At 51.0% G+C, this 21,513-nt stretch overlaps 2 protein-coding genes across 7 annotated transcripts; one reads left to right on the top strand and one right to left on the bottom strand.

The window, feature by feature from the left end:
• Positions 1-116: 116 nt before the first annotated feature.
• Positions 117-3,685, bottom strand: ten1 (TEN1 subunit of CST complex). 5 transcript variants are annotated; one of them, XM_015356166.2, is made up of 4 exons: positions 1,766-2,076; positions 1,550-1,652; positions 1,228-1,385; positions 117-883 (listed from the first exon to the last, which is right to left on the bottom strand). In XM_015356166.2, exons 2-4 carry the CDS (start codon positions 1,636-1,638, stop codon positions 747-749), a joined length of 384 nt encoding a protein of 127 aa, XP_015211652.1. In that variant the 5' UTR covers positions 1,639-1,652; positions 1,766-2,076; the 3' UTR covers positions 117-746. The 5 variants fall into 5 exon arrangements, with proteins under 5 accessions (XP_015211652.1, XP_006635531.1, XP_015211654.1 ...); XM_006635468.3 differs by having other exon boundaries at positions 117-880; XM_015356168.2 differs by having other exon boundaries at positions 1,770-2,076.
• acox1 (acyl-CoA oxidase 1, palmitoyl) lies at positions 2,182-20,909 on the top strand. Of its 2 annotated transcripts, none has more exons than XM_069194622.1 (14): positions 2,182-2,547; positions 4,849-5,008; positions 12,758-12,918; positions 13,870-13,977; positions 14,079-14,198; positions 14,705-14,820; positions 15,228-15,397; positions 15,483-15,645; positions 15,727-15,917; positions 16,015-16,194; positions 16,562-16,667; positions 16,769-16,912; positions 17,699-17,905; positions 18,530-20,909. In XM_069194622.1, exons 1-14 carry the CDS (start codon positions 2,277-2,279, stop codon positions 18,578-18,580), a joined length of 2,148 nt encoding a protein of 715 aa, XP_069050723.1. In that variant the 5' UTR covers positions 2,182-2,276; the 3' UTR covers positions 18,581-20,909. The 2 variants fall into 2 exon arrangements, with proteins under 2 accessions (XP_069050723.1, XP_069050724.1); XM_069194623.1 differs by lacking the exon at positions 12,758-12,918 and adding an exon at positions 8,529-8,689.
• The last annotated feature ends 604 nt before the right edge of the window (positions 20,910-21,513 follow it).

The raw sequence follows: 21,513 nt of genomic DNA, 5'->3' as shown, positions 1-21,513 counted from the left end.
TCATGTTGCTTTTTGGCAAAAGAAAACTAACTAGTCACCTCATCAATACATTTCTATAACTGTAATAAAACATTTTTTTTCCTTGTCATGGTCTGTAGACCATGCAAAACTGTGCCTTTAGATTTTTACTGACAGTTTAAACCTTTCTTTTATTTAAAAAAAATACAATAATAAAATTAGCTTATGGGATAATACAGAAAGATATGCATTTACATCAAACAGCATCAACCATTACAGGATCGCTGGAAACACAAAGGACATCCCAGGCTCAAATTGACCCCAGACCCCAAGAGTGCGTGGAGGCATTAGTGCTAACATACCATTGTGAATATAACAACATTCTCGTTGGATTGACTACAGGCTGCTCTCCTTCATGTGAGGCATTAACAACTGGAACACAAAGCTGCAGATCCATCCAGTCCATACAGCACTGTCATTTACACAGGTAGGTATTTCAGCTAGGCTATGCAGGTGGGCATTAAGAATCCTGTTCTATCAGACAAGGCATGCAGCAGAAAGGAGGTCAGTCTGCCCCTGTTCATTCACTGCCTGTTACACACCAGCACTCCAACTCTACAACAACCCAGAGAGCAGATGTGTGCAGTGGCATGTCCTTGGTTTGCCTGTCCCATGACCCCCTGAGGAAAGGGGTGTTTCCAGTCTGCGGTGGGGGTGATCCCAATGGGTGCGTCACGGCAGGTGAACCCACCCCACCCTCTGGGTCCTGGTGCAGGTGTGGATGGAGCTCAACAGGCTGTGTGGGCCTCCCCGTCTCTTTCCCGGAGGTAGCTCCTCTGCTCCACGACGGCACGCTGCAGCAGGGCCACGTTCACCCCGTCCACGCAGTTCAGCACCCGCGCGCGCACCATCAGGGCGCCACCTGCTGGGGAGCAAGGGGAAGGGCGCTTCGGCATCATGGCACGGGCATGGAGAAAACTCACCAGCTAGGGTTCGTGATGTGCAGGGAATCAGGGACTTTGTTTAAAGTCTCATCCAAAGGACAGCGCCTCTTTCTGCACAGTGAGAGGTCAACATACAGAGACACGGGTGGGGAAATTCTGGTCCAGGAGGAAGAGGGCGACCTACTGGTCCACCAGCAGCACTTACAGTATCAGCCCTCTTTTTCCTGGGTTCAGCTGTGACGTCTTGCCTGGCCCTTACTCATCGGTACAACTGATACTGATCAGGTTTGAAACCCCAGGCTCCTCATCCTGGTCTCCGACTCACCTCCTCTGCTCTCCAGCTCTCCCAGCACGAGATACTGAGCTCCAGCGATGGCCTGAAAGGGCTCCACAAAGCCAGTGTGGACAGTCACCTGGTGCCGGGCCGAGCCGTGCTGACTGCAGAGTACCGCCTCCGACAGCTCCGCACTGTAGTTCTTCAGCCTGGAAAAGTTTTACTTGTGATGTTTATGTATCGTTTTAGCAGTTTTTTTTAAAAAAAAACATTAAACATTAACATTAAAAATAAGCATAATTTAAAAACAAACATTTCAAATAGGGATGTTCCACCCATATGTGTGCCTGCATGAACAAGATCGATAAACTACCTGCCATAGGTCCTCACTGACATGCCCTCCCTGACTTCTCCTGAACTGATTTCCCAGGGAAAGCGGAAAACACCGGGCGCAGGAAGCATCTTTTCAACACGAACTGGAAGAAACAGCGCTGTCTTTGTATCATTTGTATCATCATTGTATCATTTGTACCTGATCAAATTCGTCTTTTAATGTCTAGGCATTATAATGTGTTATCTTAATGTTTACCTGCCTTTGGCCTTTCTTTCAGAACAGATGAGCCTAGTAAGATTCAACCCTAAAGCGATACCTCAACCTGTCTTTTGTATTCTTGGTGTTGCCAATCATTATTATCGATCGCGGTGCCGGTCTCAAGGCGAGAAACCGCTTCCGCCTGTGCGCCTGGGTCAGCTGACAGCTCCCGAGCCATGTGACGCCTAGGGGCGGGAGGTCAGACGCAACTCTCGAGTGCCATTGGGCCGTGGGCCTCTCCATCCCCCGGAACTGCAATCTGATTGACTATCACGTTTAATGCTCGTAAAGAACGCTCTTCCTGGTACAGAACGCCAACCTGGAGCTCGGCGTGGTACACCTGTAACAGGGTTGAATTTGGTCGCTGGTGGTCTCTAGCGGTCGAGAGGGGAGAGGGGATTTACTGCCTGGCGTGTTGTCCTGTTGCGGAAACACCTGTCAAATGGCCCTGCCTTTACTTGTCCAAAGCCCAACCCAGCTGATCCTAATTGGACAGGCCAGTTAGTGGATGTCTGTGTCCCCTCCCCGTCTGAGGCCTGTGTGGGGGGAGCTGTCATTGCGCTCAGCTCAGGGGGTTCAGGAGCGTTGCTTTGCTTTCCACAGTGCGACTGTAGGTCCCAACCACACAGATACATCGATTAGTAAAGAATACGCCCGGAACGAGTCCGCCATGAACCCCGACCTCCGCAAAGAGCGAGATAATGCCACTTTCAAGACCGACCTGCTGACGTACATCTTGGACGGGGGAGCGGAGAAGACGCAGAGGCGGAGGGAGATCGGTGAGTTCGGGGAGGGGGGGAGTGACCGGCTTGTGTTGTGCACCCCGAAAACAGACACCTCGCTTCCCCCACCCCCCACCCCCCGGGGAAAGAAACTGAGCTCCGTGCTTGGTGATCTGGGTATTGTGCTGGGCCGGGCAGGCTTCGTAATCAATTCGGTATCCCCAAGAAATCCGGATGCCCCTGGAGCGAACGAGCTCCACCAAACTTCCCGGGATCTTTAATGATGTCGGCCGCTCCTGCGTATGAGGAAACAGATCAAAGTTAAATTCGGGGTGAGACTACTTTAAAAATAATCACCGCCACCCCATGGAAGACGGGTAAAGCTGTTGACGCAAGACAGAAGAACCCGAAAGAACGCAGACAAAGGCGGGGGCCACCTCCTGCCTGTATGCGATGAATATAAAAGGGCTTCGAAAATTCACGCCGCTTCCCGAGGCAACGGTCTCCTCGGACGAATTTTGTGCGACCTGAAAAACTTTCTGACACAGCAGCTCAGATTAGCTGAGTTCCATGTCTGTGAAGCGATATAGCGTCGCTAGGTCAAGTCCGACTGCGGACCTTCGTTGCACGTAGACGTTCTGGTGAGGCCATCCTGAACGGTCCCGAAGTGCTCTGAACGTAGGCGGGGACCCCCTCTGTGCCCCCACCGGATAGCAGCCCTGTCCGGGGAGCCGGCGCTTCCCACAGCCGGACACGCACTGGGGCCGCCTGAGCGCAGGACCCCGCTCAGAGGTGCAGAAGCCGGGCGCTGATTGGGACCCGCGACCCTCTGGTCCAGGGTCCAAAGCCCTAACTGCAACTCTAGCAGCATTGTTTGGATACTGGCAGTTAAAAATTAATCATCTGAGAACCAGGACCAAGGTTGAGCGGTTTAGCATTGTAATAAAAAATAAAATGGGTGTCACGATGTTACCTCTGGGCTTTTGGTACAACTGCTTCAGACGACATCGCTGTTGTCCAGGGTTGATTAGGAGGAGCTTTCGTGCCCCAGAGTTCTGGTTAACAGGATAATCAATGTTCAGATTTCAGTGCCAGCATTAAAGCATCACAAGCAAGCAGTCAAGAGTTTTAATCCTTCTCTCACGCTAACGGTGACATGAGAGACACAAGGCCACGTCGGTCGGCAGCCTTTAGCAGTTCAGGCCAGGGCGATCAGAGAACACGCCTGCAAAAATATTTTGGGTTTGTCCACAAGTTTCTAAATCGCTTGGATGTGTGATAGTCCTACAGAGGAAAAACACAGAAATACCAAAGCTGATGAGCTGTGCCAGGAATCTAAAACGTCTGCATTCTTGTGGGGTGTGAATACCACATTCAGTTTGGGAAAATAATGTCACTTGTATGCCCAGTAAAGCAAGATAATTGTGCAACTTTTATGTTTGTACTTGCACGTCTCTAAAGCCCGTGAATTGTTGGCTGTACTTCCAGTAATTGCCGTGGAGTTTGTGATAAACCCAAAATATCCTAGCCTATTCATGCCTGCAGTCAAAAGAGGACAGTTTCAGTAGCATAATATTAGTCTGTTGCTCAGATTGCTCCATTCAATAGCAATTTGATTTGGCAATATGAGGTGTACATGCAAAGCAACACATCCTTTAAGCTGTGGTCCTGATACAGATGGGTGGAGCGGTGGCTCTGTGGCTCAGGATCTGCGCACGTGGCTGGAAGGTTGCCGGCAGAGGAATCTTACCCCACTGGGCCCCTGAGCAAGGCCCTTAACCCCAGCTGCTCCGGGGGCACTGTACAATGGCTGACCCTGCGCTCTGACCCCCAGCTTCTCTCCCTGTCGGTGTGCCTGTGTGTCTCATGGAGAGCAAGCTGGGGTCTGCGAAAAGACAAATTCCTATTGCAAGAAATTGTCTAGGGCTAATAAAGTGATGTGATGTTAGATGTACAGTGCAGGTACTGGGCACTGAATTGTGCAGTCAGCTGCCGCTTCTTGTGGCTCATCAAAACGTTCTCAGTTTTGACTTACTTTTTATTTTTTTCCTCTTTACGGTGGCACAGGCTGGTCTTGCCAGTCTCGTTCCGGAAGGTTGTGTCTGTGTTCCTGTATTTTGAGGAGAGCAGAAAAAAACGAAAGGGATGTAATTTACACCCAAGCATGAGGACGTACGAAGGGCCCAGCCGGCCCGTTGATCCTGTCTGGCTGTGAGTTGCCGTTTGTTACGAGGGCCTCATCCAAGCCCCTTTTCTTGAAACAGCCAGGGTAGGAGTGTCACCGTGAATGTATACACAGCATAGCTCTGGGGTGATCCTGAAATAAACAGTTTGTTTTCGTCTCCCTTCGTCCTGCAGAATCGCTGGTGATCAGCGATCCCGATTTCCAGCATGTGGACCTGAACTTCCTGTCCCGCAGCGAGCGGTACGCCGCGGCGGTGAAGCGGAGCGCGCAGATGATCGTGAAGATGCGGGAGCACGGCATCTCTGACCCCGAAGAGATCTACTGCTATAAGAGGTATGGCGGCGTAGTGGGAGCCGAGCCCTGGCCCGCAAGGCCTGTGGCTGCACAGCCCCACTCCTCGATGCGGGATTCCGGCGCTCTGCGGTTCCTCGTGAGTGGCTGGTTGAATTGATCGGGTCTCTGCAGGATCAGGCCTCCCGGTTCTGGCCCGCGGGGGTTTCTTGAATGGCTGCTTTGCTGGGAGAATGGCTTTCTGTGAGCTGCAAACCTGCTCTGGCGTGAGCTGTTTCCTGTTTGTTACTGTTGGTCGAGTGAAAATTAAAGTTTATGTAACATCTGAAATACTATTTTCATATGTGTAGGCAGTTCTCCATTTACTCGGTGTTCATTTACACATTTACGGGGGTGACCTACAGTACCTAAGAATATATAAATATAATATATAATGCCAGTCCTTCACACTTATACAGTTCTGGCTGTGGCTAGGATCTTGACGGAGTGCTTATGACAATACGCTTTTCGTTCACCCAGTCCAGGTACGTCTGTGAGCGTATGACACTATGTCATCATTTTTATCTGGAAGGTCGGCCCGTTGGTTTAGAGTGGACCTGTAGCACGCTCTCCTAAAACATGCATTGTCATGGGAAACAAATTCTTAATTTACACAGCTCTTGCGGGAAAGTATCTGGTGCATAAATGGAGAAATGCCTGTATATACAGTATATCGGCTTTTTTGCTTCACCAGTGCAATTCATGCAAGAAAACCCAGCTTCTCGGATTCGAAATGGTCCAACCAAAAGTCTTGCTTCCATTACCGACAGTCTGCTTTCAAAACATCCCACCAGTGAGCACCAGGGCTTGTTGTGCGTGCTTGGGCGATTAATAAAATCATAAAGTGAACTGGGCTTCTCAGAAGGCGGATAAGCAGGGTACAGGAGCTCTGGAGTGTGTGCACACAGCATGTGCGAGCGCGGTCAAGCCCTTGTGTCGACGGCTTTCTAGGGGATGAAGAGGCAGAGGAAGAAGGAGGAGTGTTGGAATCTATCGATTTGTGTTTTAATGGCTTTTTCCCTGATGACACTCTTTACTTTCTGGCATAATGGTCGCTGGGAGCAAAGACGATCGCTTTCTTCCCCCAGATCTGCTCAGTGAAGGGCAGAGGATTGCCCTGGGGGGGGGGGTTCTGCCCTGGGGGAAGGTGCTGCAGGACACTTGGGCCACCAAAACTGTCCAGAAAGTCTTTATCCACAGTCCACAGGCGACGCAAATCGCTCCCTCATTGAGTAATTCACTGGAATGGAGCTTCTTGCATTTGTTATTCTGAGTTTTGCATCGCAGAAGATCCCAAAGTGCCTTTCATATAGGGGGGCCCAGTTCCCAGTTCTAGTACAGCCCCCATCTGGGGGAGACACTGCTGCCCACTGAACAGCAGGTCAGGGGGAGGAGTGAGAAACTGGAGCTCAGTGTTGTCTATTCTTCACCTGACCAGTAAAACTGGAAAGTTAGCGCTGGCAGCCGTTAACACTGTTACTCTTGTGTAAGTTTGAGTGTTGTGTTTCAGGGTGTGTAAGAGGAAGAATAGTTCGTATATCGTATCCTGATTTCCGGGGGCTTTTGTTTTTTGTTTTGTAATTAATGTCTTTTTCTTCAACCACACAACCTGGAATCCCTGCGGACCCATGCTAACAGACATCCTTGTGTGAGCTGTCATGTGCGCGGGTCCTCAGCAGCGGCGCTGGGCTGCTGGCGGCTGCAGGCATCGAGTGAGAAAGCCTACCAGGCAGAGTTACGAACGGCACTTTCCAGCTTCCTTGTCCGAATCCATGGCGTGGACTGTTGGCCAGTGCACACGGTTCTCTGTGCCTGCTCATTTTCTTGGCTGGCTTTTCTGCTTAGCCTTGGGTACAGCTCCCCCGCGGGAGACCCGTTTACCTCGTCAGCTTCCACACAAGCGCTCTTTTCTGGGGAAAAGACGTGTAGAAAAGCACTTTCTTATTTCTGTGTCTTTTTTTTTTCTCCAAAGCTCCAGGTGGGGAGGGCTTTTGATTGTCTTTGGGATAAGAGAGCAACGTCCATCCATTTTCTAACCTGCTCTATCCGGTACAGGTTCCTGCGGAAACCGGAGCCCATCCTGGCAAGCAATGGGCGCAAGGCAGGATACACCCTGGGCGGGATGCCAGTCCATCATAGGGCACACACAGACACAGACAGACACGCTCGCACCACGGCCAGTTTTCCCAGAAGCCAAGTCAGCCCAGGGCACTATTTCACACTCATGGCTGGAACGGGGACATGGGGTCACGCTGAAACTGAGAGGCAGTCCGTTAGGATGGAGAACAGGAGACGTTGCGATCCCGAGCAGACATCCCAACTGGGTGGCTGAGGCCCAAACGCTTTTACAGGACACAGAATGAAGCAGGATGAGACTTTGGACTTGCTTAGCTGCTTAACTACCTAACCGGCAAGATGGGCTGAACGTTCTCCTGGCTTTTCCATTGTGTTCTCGTCAGAACCTGCAGCCTGTTGTGTTCCTGTTCTGTCTTGTGTTGAAAAGCTCGAAGCTAATATTTCTTTAATCATGATTACGTGTGACCCTTTTAGAGGGTGTTTAGATTTTAGTTACCTGTAAAACAAACTGTTGGACCTTAACCCCCATTACCTAATCCTAATTCTGATTCTGATTCTGTGAGGTGCCTTGTTTAAGCTGTTAACTAATACCTCTGAGCGTCTCCTTCAGTTCCTGCTGCTCCATGTGCTTGTTGAAATGGGGGGCGGTTCTGTGACGGACTTTGAATCAGAGAGAGGCTGTGTTTGCAGTTCAGGGCTCACGCAGCAGGGCAGGGAACCTCTCCAACCAGGGCAAAAGTGAATGTTGGCTCGGAACTGTGTCAAGGAGCAGGGGCGTATTGCAGAGAGCCTGTACTGTACGAAACAGTCCATTGAAGTCTAGCTAAATGCGTTAGTTTCTTTCAGAACGGTGAGCTTTGATCGTAGCGCAGGAAGAAGCTGCAGGCAGAGCTCAGGATCTGAACAGCACTTCCTAATGGTCACGGTTAAATAGGACCTATAACAATGGTATTAAGTTCTGAAAGTCTCAAAATCCTTTTATTTTAAAAAATGAAATCGCAAAAACGAAATATTTTGGCGAGCATTCTAAGTGAAGCAGGTATTCAGCTCTACTTTGTTCAAATGCCTTTGCAGTGCATAACATAGCCTTCACCGTGCAGTAAAGATTCCGGTGCAGGTGAGGAAGGAACTGGTTTATGCAATGTCCTGTCTCAGGCATGCCTCAATGGCCAGGCACTCTGTGCTGAAAGAGTATTTCAAAAGAAAGAAATTCCCTTTGATTGAAGTACCAACTGGGGCTTGTCTGCTGCTCAGGGGTAAGGGTGGGTCCACCTTTCTAGCTCGGTCTGTGGGAATGAGGAAGAGCTCTTGAGTTGGCAGGTATCTTCTCTTCCACCACCCCCACCCCCCCAACCCCTGAGTCCTCAAATCGGGGACAAGCTGTGCCTGGATCGGTTGCTGTCGCCGTCGCGGTCATTGGCACTGTCCGTCTGTCTGTCCCTTTTAGAATCTGGAACGGCCGGGAACACGAGGCGCTGGGCCTGCACTACGCCATGTTCCTCCCAACCCTGCAAAAGCTGGGTGACCCCGCTCAGCAGGAGAAGTGGATACCGCCGGCAAAGACCTTCAAGGTCTTGGGCACCTACGCACAGACCGAGCTGGGCCACGGTCAGTCTGACGCGGAGGACTCAGGGAGATTTGTTGGCAGCGTGACGGGAGCTGTGGACTCTTTCAGGGACAGTTTTGAGCTTGTGGTCCATGTTAGCAGGTTGTGTTGCTAAGATGCTACCCGGTTCTCATTGTGGCGTAGAGTGATGGATAGGAAGTTCTTATAATTCCTCAGGGAATTGTAGTTTTTTTATGGGAAATGCAGGCCTGGCAGGGAGTTTCTCATGTGATTTGTTGTCCAGGGATAAACCAGAGGTGAAAACTATGGGCAGTGGACAAAACAATTAAAACAATTGGATTAATGTGGGACACCGAATGCATTGAAAGCATAGAAAGAGTGGTGCTCCCTACAGGTGAGTCTCATGCAGAAATTAAGCATGAGTCATATATAAAGCTAGCATTCTTCTTATGGTTATCTGTAAAAATGCTGGTTGAATATAATTATGGACAGCATGGCTACAAGACGAGACTCTGATGTTGAAACACAGGTGGCAGGAGCTTTAGCATGGCGAGGTGCAAAGAACACAGGCAGTGGGCTACCGAGCAGTGAAGAGGAGCGATCAGATGAATCATCCTTCAGCATGTTCTCTACAGCTTAATGCCAACTTGAAGAACTCAGAAGGAGCTCTCTTGTGCAGGAATAGTGCCACAACCCTCCAGTTTCAGATACTGGCAGATCCTATGCCACAGCCCTCAAAGGCCTTACTGGCCACACAGGGTAGCCCAGTGCCCCCTTAAGTGACTTTACACTGGTGTTCGTATTTTTTTTTGTCCACTACCTGTAGGTTTCTTGTGTTGTGTTTGAGAGGGATCCCTTGGACCCACACTTTCCATCTCCCATAATTATTACCTTCAAAGGAATAGATGGAGCTGCTGACACCTTTGGTACGTTTCAGTCTGAACTCATTCTTCTAACTACAACCAGGCCATTACTGAGGCTCCTGGCTGTCGGCTCGCCAGGTGGTCTCTCTGCGTGTTACACCAGAGCCACGTCTTGCTGTGGAACCTCACATGAGCGAAGAAGAGGAAGCCGAAACGCACAGCATATCCAGGAAAAAATATTTAGAAGCAAAAATCCATTTCCACTCGCGGTTTCCAAATCAGCACCTTTCTTTCAGATCTCTGGTCCTCTTGTCTCTCATTTCCCCCAGCTAACACCCCTGCCTTCGCTTGGCTCTGTGCCACCGTCCTTGGCTTCACTGGCATTTTTAATCAGTAACTAACCGATAACCAACCATTAACCTTGCCTCGTCCTCCCCAAGTGATCAAGGATTCATTCGCCTTTAATGAACCGTGGGTGTCCCGGCTCCTCTGTGCCGGCAGCGCCAAGCCAGCTCTGCTGCCATGTGGCTGCGCGGTTGTTCGGAACCAAAGATAATAATAATTATAATAATAATAATTACTCACACTTATATTACGCTTTTTCTGGACACTCCACTCAAAGCGCTTTACAGGTAATGGGGATCCCCTCCACCACCACCAGTGTGCAGCCCCACCTGGATGATGCGACAGCAGCCATAGTGCGCCTGAACGCTCACCACACACCAGCTCTCAGTGGGGAAGAGAGCAGAGTAATGTAGCCAATTCATAGAGGGGGATTGTTAGGAGGCCATGACTGGTAAGGGCCAATGGGAAATTTGGCCAGGACAGGGAGATGGGTGCAGAGATGGGTGCTGCAGCATTGGCATGATTACCTCTTTGGCAGCAGCCCACTGCCTCGCCTCCACATCCGCCAGCAGCTATAAAACAATTTCCTGCAGGGCGCTGTCCCTGGGCTGTTGGGGTGGTGATGATGATTAATCACGTTTAAAAGTGGCTTCTGAATAGGCTTTACAGAAAAAAATGATTTGATAATGATTTGATAGAGGGGGGAAAAAACATTTGAATAAAAAAGAACCATGTGGGCGAAGGCCATGCGCTGTGACCTGTAATAAACCTTGCTAAGGGCTGAAATCGCTTGGACAGAGTTCAGAGAGAGAAGTGGACTCGTTTGCACTAACAGCGGGGAGTGAACTCAGCAGGGTGGCGATGTCGTTTCAGAACATCGGGTCAGTAAAAGAGCAGCAGAAACTCGGATCAACAACATCTTTAAACTCTCGACCAACAAGCTAGCGCTCTATCTGAGTGTCTGAGTGGTTCTGACTTGCGCCTAGCGTCTTGCAGAGAGCATCTGGGGGTTTATTGACTGACTTGTTCTGGTGACACCATTATAACTGATTCTACAAAAAGCCTCATTATCTCCACATCAAGCCCTTGACCACTAGGGCCTGAAGCAAGCAGGCAGGGTTTGACCAACAAGAGCCTGATTTGTCCTGAGGAGGCCATGTCTGCTGGGGCTTGTTCCGAGCTGCAGTGTTACTGTCGGGGACTGTTGCTTGTTTCCGGTAGCTCAGAGCTCCTGAAACCAGATTGCACACTACAAGTTAATATTTCTTCAGTGAACGCAAAACATTGCACCCTGCAAGGAGCAGTTCGGTCTCCTGTGCATAATTGTTTCTCTCCCCATTCTGGGTTGTCTGGGTCTCGTTTGCCGGCAGGGAAAGGGAGCAGGCACTGTGAGCTGGGTGTTGTGCCTGAGTGGGTCGGGTTTTGTGCAGAGACCTGGGGTTTCACAGCTTAATCAAGCACTTCTGATTTTCTGAAGAACAAACTGCATCGCGTTTTATCCAAATACTATGGAAGCCCGTTTCCGCCAGGGAGTAAAAAAGAACAGCGTATCTCGCAATTGCGGCTTGTATCTCAGAATTCCGACTCTATATCTCACGTTTGCGACTTCGAAATGCCCACATTTCATTTTCTGCCCTCTTTTCATTGTAACGGATTCGGGTTCCGCTCCCATCATAGTTCAAGCCTCACTGCATTGGCTCGAACCCAGGTCTTGCCAGCTGAGCTAAAGTAGACTTTTTTAAGTAAAATTAAATGTCACAATTCTGAGATACAAAGTCGCAATTGCAAGATACCACAGCGCGTTTCTTTTTACTCCCATATATATTATATGTATATATATATGTGTATTATGTATTATATTTACTTCCATATAATACAGACAGTTTTGCAGAGCCAGTTCAAATCTATGCGTGTATATAGATAGCTGGTGGCTATGAGCTAGCGTTGCTGCAGGGTCCTGTATAGTTCTGTCCGGCCCTCACTGTCACACAAGAGAAGACAGGCGTTCGATCCTTAGTACAGATACAAGTAGAGCCTTATTCCACGCCGAAAATAATAAAATTGAAAAACAAAAGAAAAATGTGACGTTTCTGCTGTTGAGCCTTCCTGGCAGTGTGTTCTTTCGGTCTGCGTTTTGGCGTGGCCTGAACTTCTGCGAGTCCTGTTTCAACTGGCACACTGGCACAGCTCCCCGCTCAAAGACCTCTACCAGTAATGATGACAAAGTCCTCCGCTGGCCTGAGCACACCCCGGTCACCCAGACACGGGCAGCGCCGCTGCCTCTCGGACACGGCGTCTCCGAACACACGGGGGGAGACGTGCCGAGATGCAGGTGGCACAGCTTTCCGAGGGGCGAATGTTTTTTCCCTGCTTTTGCTTTGATGTAATCCGCGCTGACTTGTTTTCAATGTGATTCTGTTAGTCGAAATCTGGTGACGGATCTGAAAGTGTTTTTCGGGAATCGGCCCCTCACACGGCGGCACGGTCCGATGGACTAATTGGCACTCGCTTGCACGACTCGCTTTCACTTACCGCCTGATCCTTTTTTTTGTCTCCCTCTCTTTCCCCCGTGCCCTTGCATGCCATGTGATCACGAACTCGGCGCGTCTCCCTCCCTGCTCCTCGCTACCCCTCTTGACTCCTTCCCCTGCCTTGATGGGTCCGGCCCTCGTCCTCGTCTGTAATCTCCTGCTAATCCCCCCCATCTCCTTCCTGATGCCCCTACACCCTCTTCCTCCTCCCCGTCTTCAAACCCGTCCTGTCCTTACTTCCCACGTCATCCTCACCTTGACCTCCCATGGGTCCTCCCCTACTCGGTTCCTTCGCCCTTCCTTTCGTTCCCCTCGCTCCCCACGTTTCCCTCCTCACCCCCACACCCCCCCCCCCCCGCCTCGGACGCAGCTGTGTGCACCGCGGGCGCCCCGAGCCCCTGGACCTCCACCTGGGGATGTTCCTGCCCACCCTGCTGAACCAGGCCACGCCCGAGCAGCAGGACACCTTCTTCATGCGCGCCTGGAACCTGGAGATCATCGGCACTTACGCGCAGACCGAGATGGGCCACGGTAGGGTTACGAGACCCCCGACCCGGGGGGCCGCGGACCTCTGTGGGGTGGCAGCCCGGGCAGTGGAGAGCCCGGAAGCGCAGCAGAGCCTGGCGTGACGCCGTGCTGCTCCCCCACAGCAGGCAGCATGCCTTTGAGCCTGTGCCCGCCGCAGTGAAGGTCTGCTCCTCGTCTGGAGGGTTTTGCATGCTGCCGGCAACAGCAGAACGCTACCTGAGGGGGCTGGGCTGTACAACCTGCTTCCTACCGCCAGCTGCTTAGAGCCATGAAATCTGCTGGTGTTGAGGTTTCTGTTCTAGGGTTCTCAGAGTGATAACGGCAAAGCACACGGCGTTCCGTCACCTCCTGCCGTAGCGCCGCGGCGGCAGGGGAGTCTGGCACCGTGCGCTCTTCCTTGTGAAGCATCAGGTTTCAGAGGGCGGGGGGGGACGGGGGTGGGATGCTCCTGCTGGCTGCTCGAGCCGACGGGGTTGCTAGCTTCCTTCTCGCGGAGGCTGGAAAAGGGGATGGCGCTGAAAACGTACGAGAGGAGAAAAGGAATGACTTGTTCAGTACATGGGGAGACGAGACGTTCACTCAGGCTGTGCATATTTTGCGACGGAAATCGTGCGGCTACATCATGCTTTGCACCACGACGTTCGTTCTTTCACCTTTAATCTGAAGACAAACACTAGTGCCCCCCCCCCCGAAGTGTAATGCTTTCGGAAACCGCTTGGCTTAAATGCATCGTCAGTTGCTAAGGATAGTTATTTTTTTCCATGAATGTATTTCGAGAAGTACAGCTGTATTTCTTTTGTGAAGTATGTGTAGGTCTTGTAATTGTTGCGCATCTAGTGCGATAACGTCCCAGGCCTGCTTCCCAGTTTTAGCCGACGAGCTGCAGGTGAGGGCGAGACGCTTGTGCAGGACCTGTGTCGGTGCCGTTGTTGGGAATGTCGCTCGTTTTCGCAGGCACTCACATTCGCGCTCTGGAGACGACCGCGACCTACGACCCCTCCACCCAGGAGTTCGTGCTCAACAGCCCGACGGTCAGCTCCATCAAGTGGTGGCCTGGAGGACGTGAGTAACCTCGGCCCCCCCCCCCCCTTCTTTCTCTCGCTCTGCCTCTCCACAAAGCCCAGTGCTCGGGAGTCAGCTGTCTGTCCTGTCCCTCTCCGCAGTGGGGAAGACCTCGAACCACGCCATTGTCCTGGCACAGCTGTACACCCAGGGGCACTGCCACGGCCTCCATGCTTTCATCGTGCCCATCAGGAACATGAGCACGCATGAGCCCCTGCCGGGTAAGGACGGGTTATATCAAATCATGCCAATCGCTGGGTAGGGGAGCTCGGTCACGAAGACCAAACGGTCAAATATTCAGGAGAGAAGACTGATAAATTTGCTGACTTCATTGTAGTGTAGAAATATGAAGAAGTGCGTGTGTGTCCAGGTGCACGCGTGCGTGCGTGCGTGCGTGCGTGCGTGCGTGCGTGCGTGCGTGCGTGTGTGTGTGTGTCCAGGTGCGTGTGCGTGCGCTTCTCTGCTTGTGTCCACACGCGTGTGTATGTGTGTCCAGGTGCGCGTGCACATGTGTGTGTGTGTGTCCAGGTGCGCGTGCACATGTGTGTGTGTGTGTGTGTCCAGGTGAGCGTGCACGTGTGTGTGTGTGTGTGTGTGTGTGACCAGGTGAGCGTGCACATGTGTGTGTATGAGTGTCCAGGTGCGCGTGCACGTGTGTGTGTCCAGGTGTGCATGGTCCTCCCTCTCTCACGGCAGTCCCTCTCCCTGCCTCTCCGCGTGCTGCCAGGCGTGGTGGTGGGCGACATCGGCCCCAAGTTTGGCTTCGACGAGGTGGACAACGGCTACTTGAAGCTGGACAACGTCCGGATCCCGCGGGAGAACATGCTGATGAAGTACGCCAAGGTCAGCCTCCCCGTCCGCCGCCGTCCGCCGCCGGCCCTCGTGTGTGAGCAGGGACAGGGAGGACTGGGCACAGACAGGAGTCGGCAGATAGTCAGCCAGTGTGCGCTGTAGGACTGTAGGGATTACATACCAGTCTGACTGTGCAGTTTCATGTCTCGCTTGCCGTGTGTGCCGGTGAGAGAAAAAATTTAAAATTAAAATAAATAGACCCTGTTTTAATAGGTTTACCTGCCACCTGACATAGTTGCTTGCTTTCACTCCAGTCCAGCGCCCCCAGAACGGTTTACCACAGTCCACTATAGCCCGCCCAGTCCAATATAGCTCCTCCCAGTCCAGTGCCCCAAAGAAGTTTACCCCAGTCCACTAAGGCCCCCCCAGTCCAGCGTGTCCTCTCTCTCTCTCTGCAGGTGGAGCCCGATGGGACGTACGTGAAGCCGCCCAGTGACAAGCTGACTTACGGCACCATGGTGTTCATCCGCTCCATGATCGTGGGGGAGTCGGCCCGCGCGCTGGCCAAGGCCTGCACCATCGCCATCCGCTACAGCGCCGTGCGCCGGCAGTCCGAGCTGCGGCCCGGGTAGGCGAACGGTTCTGCCCCGGCCCGTCCGCTGCGAACCGGGTCCCCGGGATCTTCCTCACCGTTCTCCCTCTCCCCCCCTCAGCGAGCCGGAGCCACAGATTCTGGACTACCAGACCCAGCAGTACAAGCTCTTCCCTCTGCTGGCCACTGCCTACGCCTTCCACTTCGTGGGGCAGTACATGAGCCAGACCTACCACCGCATCACGGGCGACATCGACCAGGGCGACTTCAGCCAGCTGCCCGAGGTACGCCCGCCGCAGCGCCGTGTTCGCGTCCCGTCTCGGCCTCCCCGCGGCCCCTAAGGAGCACCCTCTCTGCCTCCCCAGCTGCACGCCCTCTCGGCGGGGCTCAAGGCCTTCACCACCTGGGCGGCCAGCGCCGGCATCGAGGTGTGCCGCATGGCCTGCGGGGGGCACGGCTACTCGCGCTGCAGCAGCCTGCCCGACATCTACGTCACCTTCACCCCCACCTGCACCTACGAGGGCGAGAACACCGTCATGATGCTGCAGACCGCCAGGTACGCCTCTTCCTCCTGGCGGGGCCCCTCCCTCCCTCCTCCTCCTCCTCCTCCTCCACCCCCCTCGTCATCGCTCCGTCTCCCTCTGTGCCCGCAGGTACCTGGTGAAGAGCTACACGCAGGCCAGCGCGGGCGAGCAGGTGGGTGGGACGGTGTCCTACCTGAGCGAGATGTCCCAGCGCCGCCTGCAGCCCCAGCAGGTGTCCTCCCGGCCCACCGTGGTCAACATCAGTGACCTGTCCAGCCTGGTGGAGGCCTACAAGCTGCGGGCCGCCAAGTGAGTGGAGGAGAACGCCCCGATCGAGGGACGAGTGTGGCGTGGAAGTGCAAGACGCAGAGCTGCTGACAAAAAAAAATGGAACGGAGACAATATTTCTTTCTGGACACATATTTATTCATTTTAACGTTGCGGAACCAAATACAGATCGAGGGGCATCGTTCCTCCCAGCAGACAAAAGCCTCCTTGGAAAACAAACCCTCTTCGTTTAAATCTGTTTCTGCAGGTTTAGAGAGAGAGAGAGAGCGAGAGAGGGGGTCCTCTTTTCTGCCGCAACAAAAAATCTACTTTTTTAAATCACCGTGGTGCGCCGGTACTGTGAAATGATAGTTGGGCTCCAATCTGCGCCCCCGTGTGTCTGTAACAGGCTGGTGGAAATGGCAGCGAGGAGCCTCCAGGGGGAGCTGCAGAGGCGCAAGAGCAAGGAGGAAGCCTGGAACGGCGCCGCCATTGACCTGGTCAGAGCGTCCGATGTAAGTGAGCGTTTCCAGTGCTCGGCGCCCTGCCTTGGATGGCCTCGAATGACTTGATGTTCTCCCCCCCCCCCCCGCCCCTCGGTCTCTCTCCTCCCCAGGCACACTGTCACTACGTGGTGGTGAAGCTGTTCACGGCGAAGCTCGGCGAGGTGGGCGACACGGCTGTCCACTCCGTCCTCGGCTCCCTCGCCCTGCTCTACGCTCTGCATGGCATTACCGTGCACTCTGGGGACTTCCTGCAGGTAACGCCACCCGCCACCCGCCTCCTGCCTCCGCAGGGCTCGAAGGGGAGCCGCCGTCCCGGTTTCTCAGGAGCAAAATAAATTCAGCGATTTTGCCGATGACGAATCGAGCGTAAAATCGTGAAACTCTGAGAGAGCGCTGTCTAGTCGCCGTGCTATCGCGGCGGCCGGAAACCGCTGGTCTGGCAGCGGGCGAGAGCGAGAGAGTCGTGCGCGAATCGTAACGTGAAAACGGCCCTTCCTGCTCACCAGTCTCTGGAAGCAAATGAGAGACACGGTCTCCTACCAACGTTAATTACTATGAATGCATTTTAGTTGGGTGGCAGTTTGTTCTTTTTCTGCAATACTTAAAAGTATCTAAAAAACATGAAATATTTACTATTAATATAGTAGCAAAATTTGCTTGGCCTGAAGCATGTTTACAATCCAATAGGGACGCTTTTACTGTACGTTGTCGGGCACTTTGTTGCCTCATTGTCAACCGCAGACAATTATCGCAGTATGGCGCCAGGCACACATGGAAACGTGGTCTCTTTTGTGATGCAGATTGGAGGTTTTACACATTACCGTGTACTTGGTAGTTTCATGGTGGTGGGAAATATGCTCATCACTGCCGATTCACTATAACCCTGTAAATGTAAAAACGGCATCGCAGTTCCCCTGTAATCCTGTGTCACGTACCGCCGCGACCCGCGTGCGCGTCGGGCTCGAGTGTGTGAGCGCTGGGGCGCAGGGGCGTGTCGGTGTGTGACCCCTGTGCGTCTGCTGCACCCCCCTCCCCCGCAGGCCGGGCTGCTGAGCGTGCCTCAGGTGGCCCAGGCCTCCCAGCAGGTGAAGGAGCTGCTGGCCCAGATCAGGGTGAACGCGGTGGCGCTGGCGGACGCCTTCGACTACCGCGACGAGATGCTGAACTCTGTCCTCGGGCGCTACGACGGCAACGTCTACGAGAACATGTTCGAGTGGGCCAAGAAGTCGCCGCTGAACAGCGAGCAGGTCGGTGTCGCTGGGTGGGCCTGGGTGGGAGGACTGTGCAGGTGGCGTTTCTGAGCTGAATGGTTCTCAGACTGATTATTTACTGGCTCTTGTCTTGTCTACTGTGGGAGGAATTTGAACGTGAGCGTATGATTTGTGGCATGCATTTCTGTCACTGCATCACAGCATGTTGAGCTTAGTGCTGTATGGGGACAAAGTAATGGGGACTGTCCTACTACTGTGATGCAATACATCATAGCAGCTTAAAAGGAGTGCATATTATGGCCTGGTTTCCAAAAACGCATTTTGAACTTGGAGAAACACAACAGACATTGTGTATGTATTTTGACTAAATGATGCAAACTGGCTTCGTTTGGTGTGCCTTTTCACGGAGCTGCTGACACAGGGGTGGATACAATTCCTGTTGCATGCTAGTTTGAGACTGTAATAACCCTGAGACGTGTAATTATAAACATGTCTTGCGCTATCCCTGCAGTTTGTAGGAGGACCTGGGAAAACCTTGTCTAGCGCTTCAGTCTGCTGAGCGCAGTGAGGAGCTGGCTGTAGTGGAGTGATGTGAAATTAAGCCTGAGCTAAGGCAGTGGACTCACGGCTGTGCTGAGTGTGCTTCCTCTTCCTTCTCAGGTTCATGAATCCTACCACAAATACCTGAAACCCCTGCACTCCAAGCTCTGAGCTGCCCAGTGCGAGGTCTGCAGCAGACGGCACAGAATCCCCTCCATCAGGATGTTGCCCTAGCAACAACGTCATCAAAGAAGCGAACAAACCTGGACTGGAAGCCGTCTGCCCCTGGAACTGGAACGGTTGTCTTGAGCAGCCAGCGGCCCCCTCTTGTATTTTTTCTATAATTCCCAGAAGCCCATGGTGCTTCTGTTACTGCAGATGGGGAGGAAGAACAAGCACTGTGACCAGTGAGATCACACCTTGAAATCAAAGCACCTTTCTCTCTTGTTTTTTCAAGCGCACTGCTGTACCTGCCTTTTTATCCTTTCAATTACGTTCTTTGTTCCTAAATCATTCTTCTGTTGGTTTTTTTTGTTTCTTCAAATGGCCAGTTGAACTTCTGTTTCCGGGTATAATTCTGATCATTTTGAACATGCATTCCGCTGAGAGTGAGGGTATAAGACCTAAGGACAGGAAACACCTCCTAAACCTGCTGCAGCTTCCTTTTGGTATTTAAAGTTTGTAATAACGAATAAAATTAACATTTCATAAACGTTCTGCTATTCTGGACAGGAAGCAGGTTTTGGACAGGCTTTTCCCAGTTTAACTATCTGGTCTGGGATTGGAGAATTTCAGTAGTTTGGGCTGTAGACTTCTATCAGAAGTGTTAAATCTGGCATGACTACTTGTCTCACCAGATTTAACATGTATGTCCAAAGCAATAGGAAATATTTATTTGGAAATATTGCTGAGTTGCCCTGGACATGAGGAGCACGTTTTAAATGGATTTGCAATGATCACAACCTTTGTCTTAACACTTAACTGTGCAGCTTGTTAAGCCATTTTGATCATTTAAGGGCAGTGTCCTGAGATTCATCTTGGGTAATTAAATGTGAAATGATTAACTGTTTTCATAGCTGATGCAGCTACTGCAAGGTTTCACTGAGCCTTTTCATGTGAGCTCATTTATCTAGACATGGTGTATTTTCACAGGCATGCTCCGATAAATGTGCAATACAGTCCATTCTGCAGTAACATGATAGTTGAGTTCCTGAAGAATCCTGGATCATGGAAATCTCTTAATAACAATAGATTCAATGGGAATTGAAGTGTTAGGGGAAGATATCTAGGAAACACCATCTGGAGTGACATTTTCCTATACAAGTAATATACAAGGTTGTATATTACTGTGAGCTCTTTTGTTTTATGTTATGAAAACAGTGTTTAATTGAGATAGTTCCAGTAGGGAACTGCGTCAGCATGTGTAGGCTGCAAAGGAACAGGTAGAGGTTAATTCCATGCTGAAAGGAAAAGAAAAGAGACACTAGGTTTCAGCTGTGGCGCCTTCAGGTGCCCAATGATGTTAAGATAACATCATCCAGGAATTCAGCGCAACCACGGAAACGCTGAAAGAGTTGTACGTTACAATGTGCGTCGCCTTTGTTGCTAAGCGATTGGGAAATGTAGCAGTGGGGGTTTGGAAGACAATGATGAAAATGGAGGAGGGTTTTACAGTTTAAACAACCTTTAAAGTGAAAACCTTTTCGGTTCAACACATTTTTAGTGTGAAGAACTGTTTCTCACATGTAATTTTACATTGACTTACCATGCTGCACAGAGCAAAAACAAAAACTCAGACCTAAACAGTACAACTGATGTCAGACTCTTCTTCTTTCAGCACAAGAATATTGTCTTAACCTTTTTTCCCCATATTGTTAAACACTACATTAATGATCTAGAAAGTGATGCCACTCTTGCCATTGAGAGTCAGGTGTTTTTAAAGAGGAATTGGTTATTCAGTGTTGTGATGACCCAGTAAACACAGAACGACTTGTGCCTCAGATATTACTTTTTAAGTAGTGAAAAGCCAGGCTGATCTCACAAACTGTTCCTCACTGATTATTGGGGAAACATTAAGCCCTAGCTTATTAAAAAGAACAACCTGTTTTTGTAGTCTCGACGGTTTCATTTCTGACTAACAGACGTTTGTGTCAAATTGTGAACTTCATCCTTTCTCTGGTGAGAATCATGGTTTCATTAGTTACATTTTGAATTTTTAATCAGTCATTTTTATGGTTATTTTTCCTTCTGCTTCCTTACCTCTTTGAATCCTGACTCTTTCTAGCCCGTCATTCACAAAGTCTTCAGTGACTTGTTTATGTAATTCTGAGAGCTTGATTTGTTGCCCGCAGAGTGGTTAAGATTTTGTTTTTAAAACATGTTAATAAAAATCTAGGGTCACATTTCATGGGTTACTGATATTTAATTTAAAAATAAATCATTTTAATCACGTAGTCTTGATGACATTATTTGCATTAATAAAGAAAAGTTACAATTAAAACGTCAGTCCTCTCTTTTTTTTACAGGCATTAGGACGCCATGTGTTGCTGATGAATATTATTACCGGCTCTTAAACGGGATTACTGCAGTGTTCAAGCCTGTTTTGGGGTGATGAGAACAGCAAAGATTACAGACGAGTACATTGCCATCTGTCCCATGTACAAGTTATTAGCTAATTGACTTCAGGCTCGCGTTCAGCCGTTTCCCGAAAATTAAAACCCGTGTATTGACTTCAAGAACCGTTTGTCACACCCAAAAACCTCGCACTCGCTGTTCAAAGATGAAAAAGTCTCGCACAACTCTTACGTCTATGGTTACCGCATGTAGAGGTGTTGCAGGACTTGTCTGTTTTTGAGGGCGCTATCCTCTGTTCAGGGGGGTTAAATGTCCCGTGTTTTCCGCGGATGTCTGATAGTTCAGCACTCCTCGATAACCTCGTACCTATTGGTCATTCTCCCCTCTTCCTGAACGGTGAGGTATTCTGTCACAGGTGAGGTCTTGCAAGTTCATGTGTCTGCAGAGGCGCATCTTTGTCGAGCTGTAACGCGACGGGCTCGGCGCGGACGGAGACAAGAACTCGGGCTCCTCTGACACAAGCAGTCGGC

This window comes from Lepisosteus oculatus, chromosome 9 (genome assembly GCF_040954835.1).
Source record: "Lepisosteus oculatus isolate fLepOcu1 chromosome 9, fLepOcu1.hap2, whole genome shotgun sequence".
Classification (NCBI taxonomy): Eukaryota; Metazoa; Chordata; class Actinopteri; order Semionotiformes; family Lepisosteidae; genus Lepisosteus; species Lepisosteus oculatus.
The sequence above is the reverse complement of the archived record's forward strand: the minus strand, read 5'-3'. Positions and strand labels throughout refer to the sequence as shown.

Bases quoted from the DNA above. Each gene is read 5' to 3' on its own strand.
- ten1 (XM_069194624.1), bottom strand. From the start codon at position 1,638: ATGCTTCCTGCGCCCGGTGTTTTCCGCTTTCCCTGGGAAATCAGTTCA. The intron at 1,386-1,549 runs GTAGTTTATCGA...AAACTTTTCCAG, and splicing joins TCAGTGAGGACCTATGGCAG to GCTGAAGAACTACAGTGCGG. The intron at 884-1,227 runs GTGAGTCGGAGA...CTTGCTCCCCAG, and splicing joins AGAGCTGGAGAGCAGAGGAG to CAGGTGGCGCCCTGATGGTG.
- acox1 (XM_069194622.1), top strand. From the start codon at position 2,277: ATGTCTGTGTCCCCTCCCCGTCTGAGGCCTGTGTGGGGGGAGCTGTCA. The intron at 12,919-13,869 runs GTAGGGTTACGA...TCGTTTTCGCAG, and splicing joins GCAGACCGAGATGGGCCACG to GCACTCACATTCGCGCTCTG. The intron at 15,398-15,482 runs GTAGGCGAACGG...TCCCCCCCTCAG, and splicing joins CAGTCCGAGCTGCGGCCCGG to CGAGCCGGAGCCACAGATTC.